Raw genomic sequence first — 20,198 nt, forward strand, 5'->3', positions numbered from 1 at the left:
GCTGTCTCTCTGCATTCCCACTTTGCACAGGTTATCGTTCGCACCGGCGGGCGCTGCTCGGGCGTCTTCTCTTCTCGCCGTTGGTATTTTTAGAGTTTGTGCCCGAAGGCAGAGGGATGGATCAGAAACTAAGCCTGCTGGGAGGAACGCTTGTATGCTAGATATGAGTTTGTGTGTTGCAATGTGTGTATTTATGAAGACAAAAGAGGCACAAATGTTTACTGCGTTGCGTGAGTTCATTCTTACTTCTAACAAACGTGAAAAAATGGGCACCTACGAATGATTATGCACATAAAATCTTTTGACAGCTGCTTCCACACATTTACTCAAAGGAAACCTCCAAAACTGTGAACGTACTGTCAGAAAACCCTTATGAAATCACAGATATTTAACACATTGTATGGTGTCTTTAGCTCATGCTGGTAATCTTACATTGACTACTTAGGTGGCTCAAAACGTAATTGCACAAAAAAGCAGAATTTACAGCATGTTGCTATAGTTAGTTATTATGACATTTTCATATTGCATAACAATAATAATAAAAGGAAATAGTGCGCGTGATGGGTAGAACTTGTAGTGGTCTGCATTTAGTTGCAAATATCTTTATTTCTCAGCTCTTTGAAGTTTTCATTCCCATTGGTATATTGCTAACAATAAACACTATTTCATCACTTTATTCCTTTCATTCTCCATCCATTACGCCTCATCACGGCTTGATTCAGCCCAGTAAATCCCCTTTCAACATAACGTCCAAACCAAAATCCCCACTGCAGAGGAATACATTAATCTAATTAAGGCAAGCGGGTGAAATTAGACTGATACTTGCTGAATAAGCTTAGATAAGCTTGGACTTTTAATAACGTGTCCATATTTCGTGTGATTGTGGGCATCATTTTGGGAAATGCGTCAGCAGAGCAAATGATGGAGTGCCACAAACTAAATAATGAAAAGGAGGGCATGAATTAATCAAACCCAACCAGGTGAATGTGTTGCACATACGGTGCATCGACATATGCAGGACCGATTATGATATGAGGTGAGCAGAGAGCAAATAGGTCTGTGTCAAAGTGGACTCACACATTGACTGGATTATGGAAGCCGTCATATCTGTATTTTCCACTTTTGCCGTCTACGATTTTTGGCCGTCAGCGTAACACGAGAGGGTCAAGTGCGACCGAATACTAAATAATACACCAGGTATCGAAATGATGAGGATTTTTTTTCATGGCCTCATTGACTTCTATAATATTTGACCTCCTTTTGCAAACCAATGCAATCTGTGTTGTGTGTTTGTGTGGCTGTGGAAGAGAGCGAGACGGTGGGAGTGAGAGAGTTCAGGGAGTGCACAGTGGTGTCGAGGGGTTAGATAATAGAGGCAGAGTATTTCCTTTATGCTGAGTCAGGTGTTTACTCTAATATACATCCTGCTCTCTCCTCCCTACTTTACACACACACACACACACACACACACACAGACACAGACACACACACACACACACTAACAGAGAAACTTTACAGTGCAACACAATAGGGTATTAACCGTACTCAGTAGGATAGTGATCTCAGCAGACAATTATCCATCAACTCCCCCTGTTTAGAGCATCCTCCATGTTTTACGTTTGAGACTGAAGCCTCGCGTGGATTATGAAATGAGCAGTTTGAAGATTACATCATGTATCCGGAAATATTCAAATGTCGAGAAAGTTTTCAGGGCCTTAAGTCGATAAAATAGTGTATAAAATCTGAATGTTGTCTCAGCAGAATTACCGGTTTGGGGGATGAGTGTCAAAGGAATAAATAGAAAAGGCAATAAATCAGTGTCATGCGTTTAATAAGTGTTTGACACACTGCTAAACGTAGAGTATATTATTCGAAGTATTTTATCAAAACAAAACAATTCAACAAAAATGTCTGTCCTCTTTTGCAGTGTGCGATATCTGCTTTAAGGGCAATGTTGGACCTGAACCTTCAGAGTCCTCCTGAAAGTGATTTCTGGCCAGAACGCGGTAGAAAAAAGGCAGTGTGAAGAGTGAGACAGATTGCGTGTTCCTGGTACCTTCATGACTTTACAGTTTGACCCAACCAATCTCCTAAAAGCTTCAAACAAAGTCAATTAATGGAGGACGTCCGTTGCTCTGCACATGCGCACTCGTAGGCGGTCGGAGACGAGGAGACCTTCACCGGCTGCTGGATGAAGGATTGATCTCACTTTTTAAAATGATTGCGTGGTCAAAGCGATGCGTGCGCGTTGAGGCCTCCTCTCTCTCATACCTTCATGTGACGAATGTATTTAGAGATTGTAAGTGCATTTGAAGTCGTCCAATTTTCCATTTGACAATAGAGAGAACCATCATGATTTTGCGACCAATTCTCGTCTAAAATGCCAACTTTCAAAGGCGTCTCTGTCATCGGTCTACCAGTTCAGACTCTTCTCTCCAGAGAACAATCCGTAGGTGACCTTTAAATTCTGCTGGGTGGGTGGGGTCTCTGAGATGACCCTCCACCCTTCTTAAGCCGTACTAAGGCCAAATAAAGCAGGACAGCAAAAGCATTTTCAGCTGTAATTCTGGCCGATGATAATAACACCATAAGATCTGGTCGAGCACTGAACTGGTTTGCCTGTCACACTGATGGCCGAGGAGGAGTTGAATTCACATTATTCCATTTGCTGAGGAACGTAAGAACGTGAACTGGTGTTGACATGTGCTTTCATCTGTCTGCACTTCAGTGGGATGTTTTTCGATGGCAACCACACCTACATGATTGAACCTGGAGGACCGGGCGACGGCAACGTAAGTACTCCTCAGAGAAATATACATGTGCTTTGTAGGAGCTGCTTCCTCTTGACGTCCTTATGAATTTATCATCTTTTCATCTGCCCTGTTGATTTTTCCATGATCAGATATTGTTGCATCACCATTCCATTTTAAATTTAGTAATCCTTAAAGGTTCAGGTGGCTTTTACAATAAAGGTGAACACCCAAAAGGGGTGTTTTGTATTTAGCCATCTTTTAGTCGTCAATCTGTTCCGATATAAGCAATAGAATATTCAGAATGTGAAAGATTGATAAAATAAGGCAGGGAAAGAGAAAGAATGCTTTACATAAGTCGAGGTTTCCTCCTCTCCTCCGCCTCGTCTTTGACTCCCTCCTCATCGGGCCTCTGCCTCCGTCATTCCCCTTCAGTGTTTTCTGGAGAGACTGAATTATTTAAGCGATGAGAGAGAGCGAGATCTTAACTGAGAATATTGCGGCAGCACTAGTCTGCAGAGATACAGTATCTTGGTCGCCTTTTCTTGGTCATTCACACGGGCCCAGTGACGTAGAATGCACATAAATATTGGAGCTTCTCGGCTGGTTTAGTTCTGTGTGTGTCATGCAAAGCATTCTGCCAAAACACTGACATACTGTGCAGAACATGAACAAGGCCAAAAGATAAAGTTAAATTACACAACAGAATACAAATCAGTTACACCTTGATAAGCTACCAGGATAAAATGCTACTTGGATATTAATGCACTATTTGTTATTGTGTTATTACAACTTGCTCCACCTCTGCAGATCCCTTTAAAGTGTGACACTGTAAATCACTCAAAACATAATTGTTTGTACCGAAGTCTGAGTACCGAAGTGGTACAAGAAGAATATTTGGCACGTAGCTCCATCGCTCGGAGCCTCCCCCGAGCCCGGCTGCGTCCGTCAGTCTGTCAGCGCCGCCGCGGCTCTCCTTCTCTGCACCTCCGGGCTCCTCTCGGTGGATCTCCTCCTCTTTTTCACTCTCTGAGCATCTCTTTGTCTCGTCTGACCGTCCGCTCGGTCTGCGAGGCGTCCACTCCTTGTGTACCGCGTGCACCGACCAACACACACACACGCACATGCAATAACACAAAATCTGAGTGCATTTTAGAAGGCTCTCTCTTCATAAAAGGCTGTCTGCTGTTGGTTCTTGTTACAGCCTGAAAGAGCCCTTCATCAGATATTTGTATGAAAGGCAGAGGCCACTCGTCCAGATAATTCTAGGCTTTTATCATATAGTTGAAAGTGAGCGGGAAAGGATGGTGGGAACGGGGCGTTGCTGGGATGCATGGAGAGTTGGCATGGACGCCGTGGACCATATGGGGAATCCGTCTGATCTCCTGCCAACGGAGAAAAAAGTCTGGTGAGAAATTAGCCGTGTGTCCTCAACTGGCTGCTCATGTAACCTCACACAGCACAACCGGTTTTAAAGTGTATTATTCTGAACGTGACAGCTGTGAGAACCCCAGAGCGGCGTTGAGACGGGAACGTGATGTACCAGAGCAACCAGGCTGACACGTGTAAATTTTGCAACCTTTGAACACGCGGACAACTTGAGGATGTGTGGCGCTGACTTGCATTAGCAGAAAACACCATATGTTCAGCACTCTGTTTGTTTTTTGGACACCTTCCCAACCCCACCTGCACCTCAGGGCCCCCGCGGCTACGTCCCAACAACTCTGACTACACACCTTCAGTGAGGACTGAGGAAAGCGCAGTGCTGTGTTTTGTCGATACTGCGGTAACTGTGAGTTCAGTGTAGCACCTCATTTAAACTATGAATGCCAAGAAAATACTACAACAAAGCGTTATTTTGATAATCGATTGATGGCCGCGGGCTACTTCTTAGCGAGCCTTCTATGCGTAGTGGGTTCACGCTGATAAGAGTCGGAAGGAAGGATGCTCACAGCGGGCAGCGTGCACCCTAATGCCAGATAGTCGCCTGTGTTGATGGTAACTGTTCTCCCACAATGCCTTGCTCAAAGGAAACCTGCTCGCAGCTGTGAAAAGAAATCCTTTCACAGGCCTAACTATCGATTTTTTTGTAGATGATCGTGAAACAGCTTCAGAAAGAGCTTGGAGAACCAAAATATGTTATCAATCTTAATAAAGAGATTTTGTTTTGTATTTGTGAAGTTTAACATGCATTTTTGTGTGTTAATTAAATATTAGTATGTACAGACTCAAATTTGATAATCAGTACTAAACACATAGTTTAGCTGAGGCTGATAGAAATGTATTGGTGTTTAAAATCCATCCTCTGGGAACAATGTTTTTCTGTAAGAGGTCTTAATTCTTCAATTAGTTTCAGCCTGATTTAAAATGATTTCATTGTTTTTGTGTTTGAGAATCTTTTGCGGTTTGTCCAAATCATTGTCATCGCCATATTTCTTTAAAATACCCCAGATCTGGGATGATGAGAATGAGAATGAGGGGGTGGGGGATGGAAGGATGAATCCAGGGTGGTGGTGGTGGTGTTTGTGGGGGTGGTGGCAGGTTGCAGGGAGGGGAGTTGTCCACATGAATGAACCTCAGAGTGAGCCGTTGGGATTTATAAAAAATAAAAACGGGGTCTCCCTGTGGGCTCAAGCCAACTTCATGTTACTAAACCTGCACCGGTTCATTCACACATGGAGACAGAGAGCAATATTGAAACGTGTGTTACCCCTCCCTGCTTTATATTCATGAGCCCGCAGCCTGTGTCTGAAGTACCATCTCCCATAGCAACCCAGGCTCCACCCCGTCTCTTTGTAGCAAACAAATATGAGAGCCATCTGTGTTTAGACTCTTAATCTCCATCAGTACACACTCCCTGCCGAGTCTAATTCGGAGGAGGTGTATTTCTGAGATGGGAGTGAGGATCTGGGGGAACAAAGAAGACACTGGTCCAGAAAATGCTCTACTACGACAGCTGATTCAGGAATAATGCACAATGTATATTCCACGAATAATACAAGGGCATCCATGTCATATGGTCGTAATGATCATCAGCCACTACATTTTCAGTCAACATGGAAGTGGGACATCAAGAGGAGTCGGCTCTGAATTAAAAAGGACTACGAATAGTATAATGTGATAACTTAAATATTTGCCCACAGGGCAGATCAAGGTGGAGGGAAACTGTCGATGGGTTTAAGCTCCTCAGCCAAACAAAGGCCATGTTATCTATGGGAAAAATTATTATAAAAGTAATCATTGGTAGCGTCTAGGTCTATGTTGAGCGTTTGTTTGCAGAATTGTAGATTTTTGTACTTACGTTTCGTTACGTTTGGGAATTCCTTAATGCTAAAATAGGATGATTGTGTCGCTTTAGGTGTGGAGGTTGTAGGCGAGAGCTGTGAGCGTATCCTTGGCATCACTGGTTCACTGCAGACTGACACATGACTTATGCCCGTCAGCAAATCAGGTCATTGTGAATAGATTACAAAGGAAGTATGTCATGCTACGGCAATACGTTTCTGGAAAACCACAACCTCACAAGACATGATTTAGTTACGAGATGCAGCATCTAAACGGTTACTGTGGTAACAAGCAGCTGAAACAATCACCTGAGCAGATATCTCCTGCCTCTTTTCCAGTTTGTAATCTGGTCAGACTGAAATATTGTTCAGTTTTTCCTCTTATTCTTTTGCCAGATGATTCTTCACATGAACAATTTAATTATTAACTCTATTGTGAGGCTATTGCTTTATTGATGTTACCCCAGCACATAAACAGACACACACACATACATTTGGATTGGTTTTAATAAAAATAAAGAGTACAAAAACATTTGACTTCAACCTTATTGAATAAGATAAACGCATTTAGACTTTGAAGGACTGTTGAACAGTACTCATTATGCAAAAGACCTAAACTGTCTACCACCATTGAGCAGCCAAATGTTTTAGTTATCAGGGGACATGTTGAGAAAAGATTAAAAAAAACACTTGTTTCTTAGTTTGCTTTTTTCTTTACTGTACAATAAAAATGTAGTTACACAATAATCAAAATCTGCTAGTGTTTGTTCTGTAGTTTAACAGAATAGAATAGTAAGCTTAAAAGTTATGTTAACAAAGAATATTCAAGGGTTCAGTGAACAAAGGCAATGTAAACTGGCACAATTTTCACACAATTAGTGCATTAAAAACTTCCACTACTCCTCACCAAGGCAATATGACATAAAAAATTGATGTAATACAACAAACAAATATATTAACAGGTGAGTCAGTTAGTTGTCCACTTAAAACCACAGAATGTTAAGTAATATACAGTAGTGATTGATAACATTAGACTTCTAAACCAAAAGCTTTACGCAGATAAAAGTGACACTTCATTTTACTATGAATATGTATCCAACAAACAAATGTAACAGAATAACAACCAACATGCTGTCAGGAGCCTTTTGGCGTCTTTACTCTAAAAAAACATGAATGGGGATTTATAGTCAGCCCACATACCACATGCTAGTAACAATTGGCATTGGTCCTTTGGCCACGTTTGTGGTCGTTCTCTGCTGGTAAAACTATGAAAAAGGCAGATTTGTTCAAATGTCTTTAAAGTATCCGTTCTTCCTTTTCTACAATATTACGCTAAATGCAGTATTGTTTGCACAAGTGATGTAGTAGAAAATCTTATCCTTCATTAGCCCAGGGAACTTATACTGGCTGACTGAAACACTCCAGGGGCTGTAAGTAGCTCTCATATATTTTCATCTATTATACTCTCTTCTTCACGATCAGAAGCCTTCAAAGTGCTGAAGTTATCAGCTGCCTTTTATCTTACTGTGTCAGTACGGGAATGTCTATCTCTATGGCAGACATCCGTGAGCGGGAGGAGTAGCGGTGGCCCGCGTAGGTGGACGCGTAGCCCTGGGACGGAGCGTAGCCCTGGGACGGAGCGTAGCTCTGGGACGGCGCGTAGCTCTGGGACGGCGCGTAGCCCTGGGACGGAGCGTAGCTGTAGGCCTGGTTCCCTCCAACCTCTGAACCATACCCATCTGGAGCGGAAACCTGGGACACGTAGACCTGTGCCGGGGCGACCGCACCTTGTGCGTAGCCCTGAGAGGTCAAATACGGCTGGGCATCGATAACTGTGGGAGGGAAGGGCTGTGACGGGAAGGGCTGAGGACCATAAACCGGGGAAGGAGGATATCCGTTGGCAGTAAGAGCCTGGGTGGACAGAGAGTTAGGCATGGAGGGCAGCGGCAACCAGAAGGGTGAAGGCAACTTCTTACACATACAGTACCACATGAACATCAGCAGGGCGGCCAGCATAAGTCCTCCAGAGCAGCCTATAGCAACATACACAGCAAAGCCGTCGGAGAAAATGTTATCGTATCTGATGTTCATCTCCTTGGTGCGGAACAGGAACCACACCGAGGGTGCGATGGCGATAGCTCCGCCTAGGAACAAGAACGTCCCTGCCACCAGGTGACAGCCTGCATTGTTGACCAGGAATCTGATGGTCTTAATGTCCGGTTCCGGCTTGTCCGAGCAGCAGCAGGTTTTACACATTCCCGCCATGCACAGCAGCAAGGCCAGAGAGCCAAACAGCAGGCCTGCAGGCAGACAGAACTGCAGAAGCCGCAGGTCCAGCTGGTCGACTTTAGCGTACCACTGGAAACATGAGAAAACAATTTTGGTTAGGATCATTATAACAAAGTAAAAAATGAATGACAATAAGAGAGCCAATACATCAAAGTAGTACCTCTGCATCATAGTAGTAACATCCTGAATAGCCGTCCTGTTTCACGCATTTAGCCCACAGCCCGTCGTACACGCTGACATTCTTGGCATTACGATTGAAAGTGACGAGTCTCGTTATGCGCCACTGCGGGATTAATGCTGCCACAGCAATCCCCCCCACTGACACAAAGGCAAGGATGAAGGCGAAAGCGTTGGTGGCGTGGATGTCCCGGCACGACATGGTGGTGCCGTCAGGAACTGAGCTCACGGGGGGAGTTCCTGTTTGAATAGAAAAGGAGGGGAAGTCTGCCAGAGAGAAGTGACCAGTGAATACAATGGAGTCATAATGTGTCTCTTTACACAGATCGGAGGAAAAATGCAGAGTTATACAAGCTTCTCCTAATGGCCCCATTACTTCTGAAGTATGCTAACTGTGCCACAAACTGCCCTAGCTATGGGCACCCCCCCCCCTGTATGCACCACAGCGTAGTTGACCTAATATCTCCTGTCCCCGAGAAACAATGCTCTCATTTCATTAGCAAACAAAGTGGGAATGACTTGGAAGCTGTGGTTGCAGAGCAAGTGTGTCTATGCTGCAGTGGATCCCATCGGCTGTGCAGCTCAACAATGAGCAGCTAAATTAAGTCTCTTAAACAGTGACAGACCATGGCTGTATGAAAACTGTGTATTGAGACACTCATCACCACTGTCCGGGCTTCTCTTGACAAGTAATCATTAGTAATGGAGTCTGTTGAAGGTTTTCATCTTGATTATGTTAAATTCTGTTATTTTTTACTTTTTCAATGCAGTCACCGTGGTAACTTAACGACGATGACGGCGTCATCCCGATATAGCAGTGTGGTAATACACTGATTAAGACCATGACATTAGTCACACCAACACCTGTTATTATACTGGAATCAAATGTTGAGATCAATATTCCAGAAGTCATACATGCCAGAAGACGCCCTTCTAGCTGGTTACTTCTTATAATGCTAACGTAAAAGTTAAGTTAGCTAATGTTAACGTTAGCATTTTAGCCCGTTGATTTAACGTTAGGTTAATGTTATCTCTAATTAACTAGAGACACTTATGTTAATGTTACGACCGGATTAACAGCCGCATACATCAGCAATTGTCCACTGCCATCCAACGTCGACATATTAACTGGCATAGTTAATAACGACAGAATGTTTACGAATAGGCTAAATGAGATAACGCTAACTAACTTAGCAGCCTTGCTAGCTAGTAGCTAACAAGTTAGCATTACAACAACTTGTTGCTTCAGGAATTCCTCATTGTAAAGGTAAAACTCGACTACTACGTTAAAAATATACAAATACCTTTTATTTCCAGCAGTTAGGTCCCGTTTAGGTTGAAGGCAGCTTCATTTCAGCCCCGTTTCTTCGGTTCAAACTCACATCCGACGCTTCTCGCTGAGGAGGAGTCCTAATTCCCTCAGCGTTGTCTTACAGGTCGTTTTTGCAATGCGCATGCGTGCAGAACACAGGGTTGATAAATTGTGACATAAAATATTCAAGATAAAAGTATATACACTGAACTGGAACCTGGTTGCTTCACCTCCAAATCAGGGTGTGATCTGTGATATTTCTGTGTGTTGCAGGGAGATGTCCGCATTCACATGATATACAAATCTGCAGGCCAAGAGGGATTTAATGATCTCATCAATGGTAAGATGATGACTAAAGTCATAAGAAGGAATGTAATGTGTGATCAATATTCATAAAAATGAGTCAAAAATCTTTTCATTTTATTGATGTTTCTGTTTTTTAGGTGATTTTCCCGAGCCGCCTTTCCCCAGTCCTCCATTTCCTGGGTCAAGAGTTATTCACAGGAGAAAAAAGAGACAGGTATGATGGCATATTTGTGAGAAAATCCTCATCATTAGCAGATGGACAATGAATGACTCACCTTGACTGCACTTTACTTCAGTATGTTTGTTCATGTGAGTGTTAGATACGGAAAAAATGATGCTCTATATACTGTTTGTCCAAACCTGATTCTCATGCTGTTGCCCTGCCTATGTTTTATATAAGTTCATATAAATAAACAGAGCGCTGTTTCCTCCCACGCATCTGCTCCCCACCTCTCTCTCATGTTCCTTCTTTTTTTTCATGAAATATTTACCTTGCGGGTATGCTGCTCCCTCGTCTTTTCTCAGACACCATCAGATGTTTGCATCTGCTGCCCTCAGAGCTGCTCTCTTCTTTATTTGGAAGAAAGATGAACCTGGCTTAGCTTTGCAAAGTTCAACCATTTTGATTCAATCGCATGAGACAAGAGTTGATCTTTGCGTTTACTGTGTGTGTTGCTCTGAAATGGTCTTCCGTGTAGAAACCTCTTGGTTGAAGAAAACTGAGTAAAGTGTTACTGTCGGTTTTCATGGTGAAACTGACAAAATGTGTTTTTTCTTCTCAGGCTCCGTATTTGTCACGCAACACGGAGGATGAGAACAAATACATTGAATTGATGGTGATCAATGACCATTTAATGGTAAGTAGATATGGTATGGTTGTACAATTATGATGGACTGTATACCGTAAAATAATTATTTCTATAACTCCAAATAATACCTCCATTGTGCATAATCTAGACAGTTTTGATTCAAATGTCCCTGACTAAAATCCCCTGAGTGAAATGTTTTACACAGAATAAAGGTGATATTTACAGCTCCTTCCATACATTTAAATGGTATAAAATGAATTGTTTCCTCTCTGTCTCTGTCTCTCTCTTCAGTACAAGAAGCATCGGCTTTCCGTTGGACACACAAATAACTATGCTAAGTCAGTGGTCAATATGGCTGACATGGTAAGAATTGTATTGATCCACTTCTTGGAAAGCATGCCACAAGCACTTCCCACTATTTTAGCTGAGCGCACATTGAACTGATTTCTCACTTACCAACCTCACTCGCAGCATTTAAAACCTCTCCCGGCCCGTAATATGCTGCGTGCAGGAATTAACCAGCCGGTGATGACTTTTCACAGCACTGAAACAGCAGCGTTATTCCAACAACGGCGAGGCAGATATTTTAATGTCATTATTTGTAGCCATGTTTGTTTGCTGCGGTACTGAAATCCGACCGGCCACCAGGTCACGCCTGTAAGCTGATCGGCTGTGGGAGCTGGGGAGAGGTCACGCTTTTCATGTCGTGTCCTTGAAGGAGATCATACAGAGCTGTACAGACTTTTGGACGTACAGATTGATTTCCACGCATTGGTGCCTTTTTCCCCCCCAGTGTACTGAGGCCACATTCACAGCCCTGTTTAGATTTACTGTGGGTATAAATATACAGAATCAACCAGTTGTGGCAGATTGCAATTACTGGATTGACTGGATCTGCATGATTGTGATCTTACTGCTATTCAGCCTAAACAAAGATGCTTTGCTCTTGGCTCCTTCACTGTTTGACTGGTCCTTTGCACCAATAGATTTCTATTTTATGAAAGCAAACATTATTATTTGCCAGCTGGCTCCCTCTGCAGTATGTCCCTCAGACTGTTAGTCGTATTGACTTTGTCTAGCTGCCTGTAATGTGCTGCAGTCTGGTGGCGGGAGACTGTTCACACGGTGCTTTTACAGCAGACATTTGAAGATGTGAATAAGTCATAATAACTTTCAATTTCGCCCCATGTCAGTATTTTCAAGGGATAACGTACCTATATTAAATCTACTATTAATTCTCCAGATTTTCAAGGAACAGCTTAATACAAGGATTGTGCTGGTCGCCATGGAAACATGGTCCGCTGACAACAAGTTCAACATCGACGACGACCCCATGGTGACGCTGAAGGAGTTCATGAAGTATCGAAAAGACTTCATCAAGGAGAAATGCGACTCTGTTCACCTCTTTTCGTAAGTCTGAATTCCTAGAAATCATGTTCTTGTGCACTCGGATTCTTTATTAACTTTATTTTCTTAACAGGGGGAATCGTTTCCATAGCAGCTGGGGAGGAGCTTCCTATATGGGAGGAGTCTGCTCCCTGACCAAAGGAGGGGGGGTCAATGAGGTGGGCCGCGAACAACAAATTACATATTTAAACTTGTGTGTTTAACTTGTAAATTCACAGTCAGTTTACAGGCAGCTACATACACATTGTAGCAACAGGGATCACAATCATGAACTATTTTCTCCACACCAGCATGCTTTCTTGCATTAAATCAGAATTAATTTCTCTTCTCGTTGTCTCTCTTCCTGGGTCTGCCTGTCTCTTCATCAGTACGGGAAGACGGATGAGATGGCCATCACCCTCGCTCAGTCTCTGGGACAGAACATCGGCATCTTCTCTGACAAGAAGAGGATCCTCAACGGTACGCAGCCAGACCCTAATGAACCCTCTATTTCTTACTTATCTAGCACACGTTTATTTATTCAGGGTCGTTCCAATGCGATGGAAGGATGTTGATGTGTGTTGTCTTTCATTTCCAGGCGAGTGCAAGTGTGACGACCGTTGGTCGGGCTGCATCATGGATGATGTTGGGTAAGTGACTTTACAGAAAAGTCCTTAATCAATTTAAAACCTCAACGGCTCGACAGAAACAAACAGTTTAACTGTGTATTTGAGTTTTTACAATATATTTTAATCACAACTTTAGAGTCGGATATCGATATGTTGTACATCGGCTATAATGCAAATATTACAACTTACTGAAAAGAATATTGCATATTTTGTTGGTAAAGACTTGAATCAGCATTTATTGTATCGTACCAGCGTTCGCTTAATGCTCATTTTCATCTTCAGACCCTTTTTCAACGTGACAGTTTAAACATACACACAGTGAAGATGAGCAACTTTTTCTAAGATCAAACCACAGACGCGTCAGTAACACGTGTACGACAGACAAACAGCGCAGATCTAGATCACTTAAATAGTCTACTGTAAATATGCCGATATGTAATATTTCCCTCCGCTGGAGTGACATTCTAGTTTGACGATTCACCATAAAAGTGTAAAAGCCTACGTGAACTTTCTACATGTGTGTTATAGAATCCACTGCTTGCTGAGATTAGAAACGAGGTGATAGATCAGCCTCTGCATGGTTCGTACTTCGCGACATGTGTTCGTCTCAGTGTAAATCAGCAGTGGACTGTGGAGGCTTACTGAGCATACGGACGTGACTGTTGTGTCTGTAAAAGCCTCTGCTACCTGTGTGTGTGTGTGTGTGTGTGTGTGTGTGTGTGTGTGTGTTTGAAGATGTATATATACATATACCCCTCTTCTTAAATACTTCTCGCGTTCCCCCTCTATCCCGAATGGGACAGCAGGTGAGCTGAAGCTTGGCTAGAACGTTGCCTGTGCTGTTTTGAACCAACCGGCTGCCTTGGAGGGGTTGTCAGTCATCACAACCTTTCCCATCTCATCCAACGGCAGCTGCTGTGGCCCCGGCTTCTCCTTTTTATTCAAATGATGTGAAAAAATACAGTTGGATGGCCCTTTATTGTACACCGGCTGTATTTTTCATGCTCATTTTGTACAATTTCACATGTACGTCATGTGTATTCTTCAGCTTTTGGATGTAACCGTCTAATTAGTCAAGAACATTTTTTTATTTTATTTATTCTAATTTTAGAATTTATTCTCCTTCTCCCTCCTGCGCTTTGAAAGTCAGGACTTTCCATCAGTTATTTTTGTCCATCTCTAACCGATTGAAACAGTCTGCAATGTCATTCTCATCTTAGGCCAATATTTCCTCATTCCACTGTAACGGCAGTGCACTAACTAACCGCCCCGTCCAGGTTCTGCTCTAGTGGTAATCGTAATGATGCTGCTACAATGGGACAGGTGACTGCGCTCTTATGAGACTGTCACCTGTTAATGGACCGGGCCCAGATCTGTATTCACTAAAATGAACTCAATGGTATTTCAGACACTTGTATTCAATGAAAAACACTCGGTCGTGTGTCCATTGATGGACGTCTCTTTTTATTCCTCAGCACCTGCATGTCTGATCGACCGAACCTGACTACTATACTAACTGTTCTCACCTTTCTGACAGGGTTTTGTTGGTGTGTGTGTGTGTGTGTGTGTGTGTGTGTGTGTGTGTGTGTGTGTGTGTGTGTGTGTGTGTGTGTGTGTGTGCGTGCGCGTGTGTTTGCAAGTGTGAGTGTGTGTCTGTACATGTTTTCATATGTTTGTAAGAATTATGTTGGAGATACATGTTTTCCACTTAAATATGCTTTCCTGTTATCCGCTCATGAGATTTTTGCCACTAAGAAACCTAAATGAAATATGATTATAAAGAGTAATGTTGAAAAAGAATAGTCCATAATAAACAGATACAATCGAGTAATTGGTTGCGGTTCAGTGTGATTCAGACACTGCTTTGCCCCCTAAACGCCACTAGGAGGTGATAAACTGACTGAGTAATGAATGAATGAATTTACTATCAATATTGTTTTTGGAAACAAGATTGTGCTTTGTGAAAAGAAATCCAAAAACCTAACAAACATAACAACATTTTTTATTAACGATGAAAAATGTGAACACTAATATTGTTGAGTATTAGTTTAAATGTCTAGTATAGATAAAAGCAGCGTAAAGCCAGAGTAAATCAGAGTACGGCACAGTTGTGTTAAAGCACAAACTATCTGTTAAGTATTGTATTGTGAGGTTGAAGAGACTATTAATTATTGACTTATGTTATGATGTTGGTCCCCATGGCAACGATTGTACTTCTCCTCGTGACCGATAAATCATTCAAGCACGTTTCATCATTTGTTTTACCCCTTATCACTTTTTAAAAAGGGGAGAAACACTACAAGATTTCCATGAGAAGAAGCGCTTGTGCGAAATTTTAAATTCAAAGATGCAAATCTCAGTGACAGTTGGCACAACTTCAACCCGATTAATTCTACCTGAAATATTGTAGTGCGCTTCACCCGTCATCCAAGTGTCAGTACTGGCTCCTTATAGAACCGTTTTCGCTGTACGTGGCTCCATTCATCCACATCTCATACCCAACAACCAGAGCCTCCGTTATTGCATTGTCTGCTGTCTGCTGTCTGCCAGTCTCGATGAGCCGAACCACCAGAGGCCCTCGAGCTAAACACGAGTGACTGATGGTGCAGCAGTGAGATGATGTCTATACACTGCCTACGTTTGGGTCGATGTCATAAAAAGCATCCGAATGGAAAAATCACACTGGACTGTGACAAGTTAGTCAGTCAGTTAGTCCCAAAGGTGTGTGGGCTTCTGGTGAATCTGTCATCTAGTTGGATTTTTAAAAATAGTTTTACTGTAACTGAATCAATGCGATTACGATGAGCATTGAACAGTTAAAAGGCTTGATTTCTATTCTGTGTATTTCTATATAATATAATGATGCAATCATTTTAGTGTCACATGATAATGCAATAATATGTGTCTCTCTGAGTTATTCAGAATAGTCCATTTCCCTGCAAAATTCATAGATGCATTTTAGAATCCATTCCCCATATCTCTATGTGATCCTCACGATCTTAGCTCCACTGTTGTAGTAAGGATCTCCTCTGAACTGTGAGTATGGTAAATCTGCGGTAAAATCTGAAATATTCATGGTGTAGGGTAAGAAATACAGACCTGACATGGCATTGTATGTTGCACTAGAATTAAATGTGGGCAGAAATCTTTAAAACAATACTTTTCCCAGTGTTTCGTCCTGTAATTTGTGTTTGGGGAACAAACCCCCGTCTGTACCGGTATTCTCTGAAGATGCTGTATGTGCTGTATCCACGGTAACAGAATAATGTGCTGCGGTTGTCTTGAACAGTTTCTACCTGCCCAAGAGGTTCTCCGAATGCAACGTGGAGGAGTACCACAACTTTCTGAACAGCGGAGGAGGAGCGTGTCTGTTCAACAAACCTCTGAAGGTACGTCACGCTCGCGTACATGGATCAATGTTCATCCATTCTTATTTTGGTTGCATCTGTCCTCTTTGTAGCTCGAAAAATGAGTTCTGGCCGTCTTCCCTTTAGCTTTTGGACCCTCCGGTGTGTGGAAATGGCTTCGTGGAGCCGGGAGAGGAGTGTGACTGTGGCAGCCCACTGGTAAGACATGACATTTGCTGGCCTAAATGGTTAACTTGGTAATCATCTCAGGTCAAAGTGTGTGTGGGGGGGAGGGAGCTAATTACCCAACAACAAGGCCACCTTCTGTGTCAGTCTAATAAGAGGTAATTGAAAGCAATGAAGTAATGTCACTGGAGAAATCAAGGCGTCAGTGATAATAGTTATCACACAATTACAGAGAGACTTCTGTTTGAATGCATTAAACTGTTAGATGCGACAACGTGTTACCTGAAGCAACCGACTTCCAATCAAAAGAAGGCAGCTGAGAGCACTTTCTGTCTGTCCGTCTGTCCGTCTGTTTAGGAGTGTGCCAGAGAGGGGGAGGCCTGCTGCGACAAGTGCACTCTGACCCAAGGGTCCAAGTGTAGCAACGGACTCTGCTGCAACAAATGCCAGGTACAAAACGGCTCCCAACCATCGCCCACTCGGGTGATTAATGGAGGTGTTATCTAGTCATGGCAGCAAGCTGAAGGAGGAGCGCCTGAGTAGTAACCCCCCTTTTTTTGGTCCTGCTGGTCAACTCTGGTAACATAAAACTGACAAACAGTACTTTAAAAGTAGGCCACCAGACAATAAGTTTCAGCTCTGATCTTGACCCAGAAACCTCTCTACAAATACTTTGAATCAGTTTGATCTTGATTGTATCCTCTTATAGATGGAGTTCATGGGAGTCGTGTGCAGGGATTCAGTCAACGACTGCGACATCCCAGAAAACTGCACAGGCAATTCCAGCCAGGTGAGCAAGAGCTTCCCTCCAGGTGTTCTGCAATTGCCACTATAAACTCATACAGTGCACTAAACAGTGCATCGCAGTATCTCTGAGGCTCCCTTTGTGGTTTGCAGTGTCCACCAAATGTGCATAAAATGGATGGCTACACATGTGAAAAGGACCAGGTGAGATTTTGAGATACTTTACGTTTTGTCTCTTTGCCTCTGCAGAGTTGACTTCTCTGACCCTATTTTCCTCTCTGCAGGGTCGCTGCTTCAATGGAAGGTGCAAAACCAAAGACAGACAGTGCAAGTACATTTGGGGAGAGAGTAAGTCGAATATTACTATGTGCTAATTGAATTGTGTCTTAACAAATCAGCACAAAGGCCAAATGCATCTCTATTTAAACTCCTGAAACCTTGAATATTAATGTTCCTCGTGCTGCGTCTCCCTCAGAGGCAACGGCGGCCGACAAGTTCTGTTACGAGAAGTTGAACATTGAAGGCACCGAGAAAGGCAACTGTGGGAAGGACAAGGACACCTGGATCCAGTGTAACAAACAGTGAGTGAATCCTCTCTGTGACTGAATCCTCCCGAGCGTTTTGCTCTCGGTGACGTTTGGTTGCATCTCCGTGTTCCAGAGACATCCATTGCGGGTACCTGCTGTGCTCCAACATCTCGCCTGCCCCGCGGCTGGGAGAGCTGCAGGGAGGGCTGACCTCCTTCTCAGTAGCCCGGCACAGCGCTTCTCTGGACTGCAGGTACACATTGGGGAGGGGGCACACATCTTTAAATGCTCAAAGCGCATGTCCTGCTGTTGAAGATACTGTGCACAGCAAACGCAACATTTACAGTCTCCCTAAAGTCCAAGTGTGAGTGACTGGGTTTGTGTTTCGTTGTGCAGCGGAGCTCACGTGCTGATCGATGGAGACACGGACTTGGGATACGTCGAGGACGGGACCGCCTGCGGGACGGACAGCATTTGTTTTGATCAAAAATGTCTCCCCATCCAACAGTTCAACTTCAGCACCTGTCCCGGGACCACCGACAAGATTGTCTGCTCTGGACACGGGGTGAACACGCACACACGGGCACACGCGTGTGCAACCATTCATTCATTCAGAGTGTTGTTGTGTGAACTTAAGTCGATTAAATTGTGGTACTTTATATTCCAGAGTGTTAAGAAGCTCAACGCTGTTCTTTGGTTTAATTTGATAACAAAACACGATCCGTGTGCACATTCAGCTGTTTTGACAAATAATTGTACTTCTTAAATATATGCTATACCCAATTTATCAGCATTATTTCCTAAAACCTCCAGCTGCAGTTGGTCAGGAGTAATATAATAAGTAACTGCACATCATCGGAGCGCCCAAATCCTTTGTGTTTGAACTCTTCTCTTGTTTGCTGCAGGTGTGCAGCAGCGAGCTGAAGTGTGTGTGTTACCTGGGATGGGCCGGAGAGTACTGTAACTCCACGTCGCCCCTCAGTTACCTCGTGGTCGGACCCACTGCTTCAGTCTCAGGTACGAGAAGTTGACGGTTAATGGTGACCAACTCCTTGCTTCTTCTCTCATTTCTAGGCCTCTGCCTCCATCTGCTGCTCTCTGCTTCGCCCACTTCATCTATTTCACTTCTTCCGTTGAAATTTTTTTTCTTTTGGCATGTCGGATTCCGTGTCTTCTCATTAAAACCAGCTGCATTCGTATTCACTGAATCATGCACGTCACTCTTTTCGTTTGTGGTTATTTTCACACTCATTCTTTGTCGACAGGCCGATGTCTTTGACGCAGTGACTGGAGGTCAGATTTGAGTTCCTTTTCATTGTACTTGTCACGTCCTTGATGTCATTTCCTGGTCCACTTCCTCTCTCACACCTCAATTTCGGCTAAATGAGACCTTCATTCAGTAAGAATGAAGCAGTTTGTAATGTTATCCTGAATGGGACGCCCTCCCCTCCCCCTACCCCACACCCCAGAGTGATGCTGAGGGCTGACAGCAGTTTGGTGTCTCTCTTGTCCCCCACCTCCCTTTGTTCTCTGCTTACACTTTCCTTGTTCGGTGTACTGTGTTTTTTTTGTGTTCCGCTGTAGTGTTGTGTGGTTAGTGTGTCCCCCACACGAAACAAGAGACACACATTCATTTAACACTCCCCACTCTGCTCTCTCCCACCGTCTCAGGTATCCGCAGCACCAACATCATCATCGGGGCCATCGCAGGCTCCATCCTCCTGCTCGCCCTCATCCTTGCTGCTACGGCCTGGGGTTACAAGTGAGTGTCCCTGCAGCCACGCTTCTCTCATTCCCCCTCTTTATTCCACAGTAATCAAGAAAGGGAGCAAGTAGATATCGCTTTATTTCACGGGGGTTGGAAGATGACTGCTTTGATTATGAAATGAATTGGAGTAAAAGTGATATTGTTGTTGGACTGAGGATGCTGGTACTTCTCTTCACAGGAGCTACAAACAGAGATGCTATGTGGAGTCTGAAGTCCATCGAAGATTCTGCCGGTTTGCTCATTTTAAACACTATTTTAGCATAAAACAAAGTGTGACGGCTTATCTATATGGATATAAACAGTATATATCTATCTATCAAGATATTATTACTACTATTATCTAAATTACCTTATTAGAATTCTATCATAAATTATAGATTTGTGTATCAAAAGTATTTGTTGAGTTAAAGTTTGTATATTCTGTGGGGCAGTTTATTTTTTACTGTCACTGACATCGGTCACGTTTATTCAAATAGAAGAGTATAATATATCACTCCAAAATGTATTTGGAGTAAAATTAAAGTTGCAGTACTTCAGTAGATGTACATAATTACGTTCATCATCACACATTGCCACTGCGGTTAAACTGCAGGAGCAGTTTCACTGAACTTGTTCTGGAAAATGTGAAACTGTAGTAGACCTTCATAACAACAAATAAGGAGAACAAAATGGATTAGTTGAATA

General features: G+C 43.1%; 2 protein-coding genes across 4 annotated transcripts in view; one reads left to right on the forward strand and one right to left on the reverse strand.

Annotated features, from left to right (window-relative positions):
- Positions 1-20,198, forward strand: part of adam22 (ADAM metallopeptidase domain 22) — a 40,448-nt gene that overhangs the window by 15,744 nt on the left and 4,506 nt on the right. For both annotated transcript variants that reach the window (XM_078094776.1, XM_040166508.2), the window contains exons 6-26: positions 2,729-2,792; positions 10,086-10,152; positions 10,256-10,332; positions 10,901-10,975; positions 11,219-11,290; positions 12,171-12,337; positions 12,408-12,492; positions 12,703-12,793; positions 12,912-12,963; positions 16,232-16,331; positions 16,437-16,508; positions 16,833-16,925; positions 17,185-17,265; positions 17,373-17,423; positions 17,504-17,567; positions 17,695-17,800; positions 17,880-17,999; positions 18,143-18,311; positions 18,652-18,763; positions 19,418-19,508; positions 19,693-19,746. In XM_078094776.1, coding sequence (XP_077950902.1) covers positions 2,729-2,792; positions 10,086-10,152; positions 10,256-10,332; positions 10,901-10,975; positions 11,219-11,290; positions 12,171-12,337; positions 12,408-12,492; positions 12,703-12,793; positions 12,912-12,963; positions 16,232-16,331; positions 16,437-16,508; positions 16,833-16,925; positions 17,185-17,265; positions 17,373-17,423; positions 17,504-17,567; positions 17,695-17,800; positions 17,880-17,999; positions 18,143-18,311; positions 18,652-18,763; positions 19,418-19,508; positions 19,693-19,746 — 1,863 coding nt within the window. The remainder of the gene's footprint in view (positions 1-2,728; positions 2,793-10,085; positions 10,153-10,255; positions 10,333-10,900; positions 10,976-11,218; positions 11,291-12,170; positions 12,338-12,407; positions 12,493-12,702; positions 12,794-12,911; positions 12,964-16,231; positions 16,332-16,436; positions 16,509-16,832; positions 16,926-17,184; positions 17,266-17,372; positions 17,424-17,503; positions 17,568-17,694; positions 17,801-17,879; positions 18,000-18,142; positions 18,312-18,651; positions 18,764-19,417; positions 19,509-19,692; positions 19,747-20,198) is intronic.
- On the reverse strand, positions 6,524-10,301 carry cldn12 (claudin 12). 2 transcript variants are annotated; one of them, XM_040166515.2, is made up of 3 exons: positions 9,805-10,301; positions 8,484-8,740; positions 6,524-8,392 (listed from the first exon to the last, which is right to left on the reverse strand). In XM_040166515.2, exons 2-3 carry the CDS (start codon positions 8,700-8,702, stop codon positions 7,556-7,558), a joined length of 1,056 nt encoding a protein of 351 aa, XP_040022449.2. In that variant the 5' UTR covers positions 8,703-8,740; positions 9,805-10,301; the 3' UTR covers positions 6,524-7,555. The 2 variants fall into 2 exon arrangements, with proteins under 2 accessions (XP_040022449.2, XP_040022448.2); XM_040166514.2 differs by having other exon boundaries at positions 8,484-8,767.

This window comes from Gasterosteus aculeatus, chromosome 20 (genome assembly GCF_964276395.1).
Source record: "Gasterosteus aculeatus chromosome 20, fGasAcu3.hap1.1, whole genome shotgun sequence".
NCBI classification, from domain to species: Eukaryota; Metazoa; Chordata; class Actinopteri; order Perciformes; family Gasterosteidae; genus Gasterosteus; species Gasterosteus aculeatus.

Excerpts from the sequence above, each read along its gene's own strand:
- cldn12 (XM_040166515.2), bottom strand. The coding sequence starts at position 8,702 with ATGTCGTGCCGGGACATCCACGCCACCAACGCTTTCGCCTTCATCCTT. Across the intron at positions 8,393-8,483 it reads GTTACTACTATGATGCAGAG|TGGTACGCTAAAGTCGACCA; the intron begins GTACTACTTTGA and ends TCATGTTTCCAG.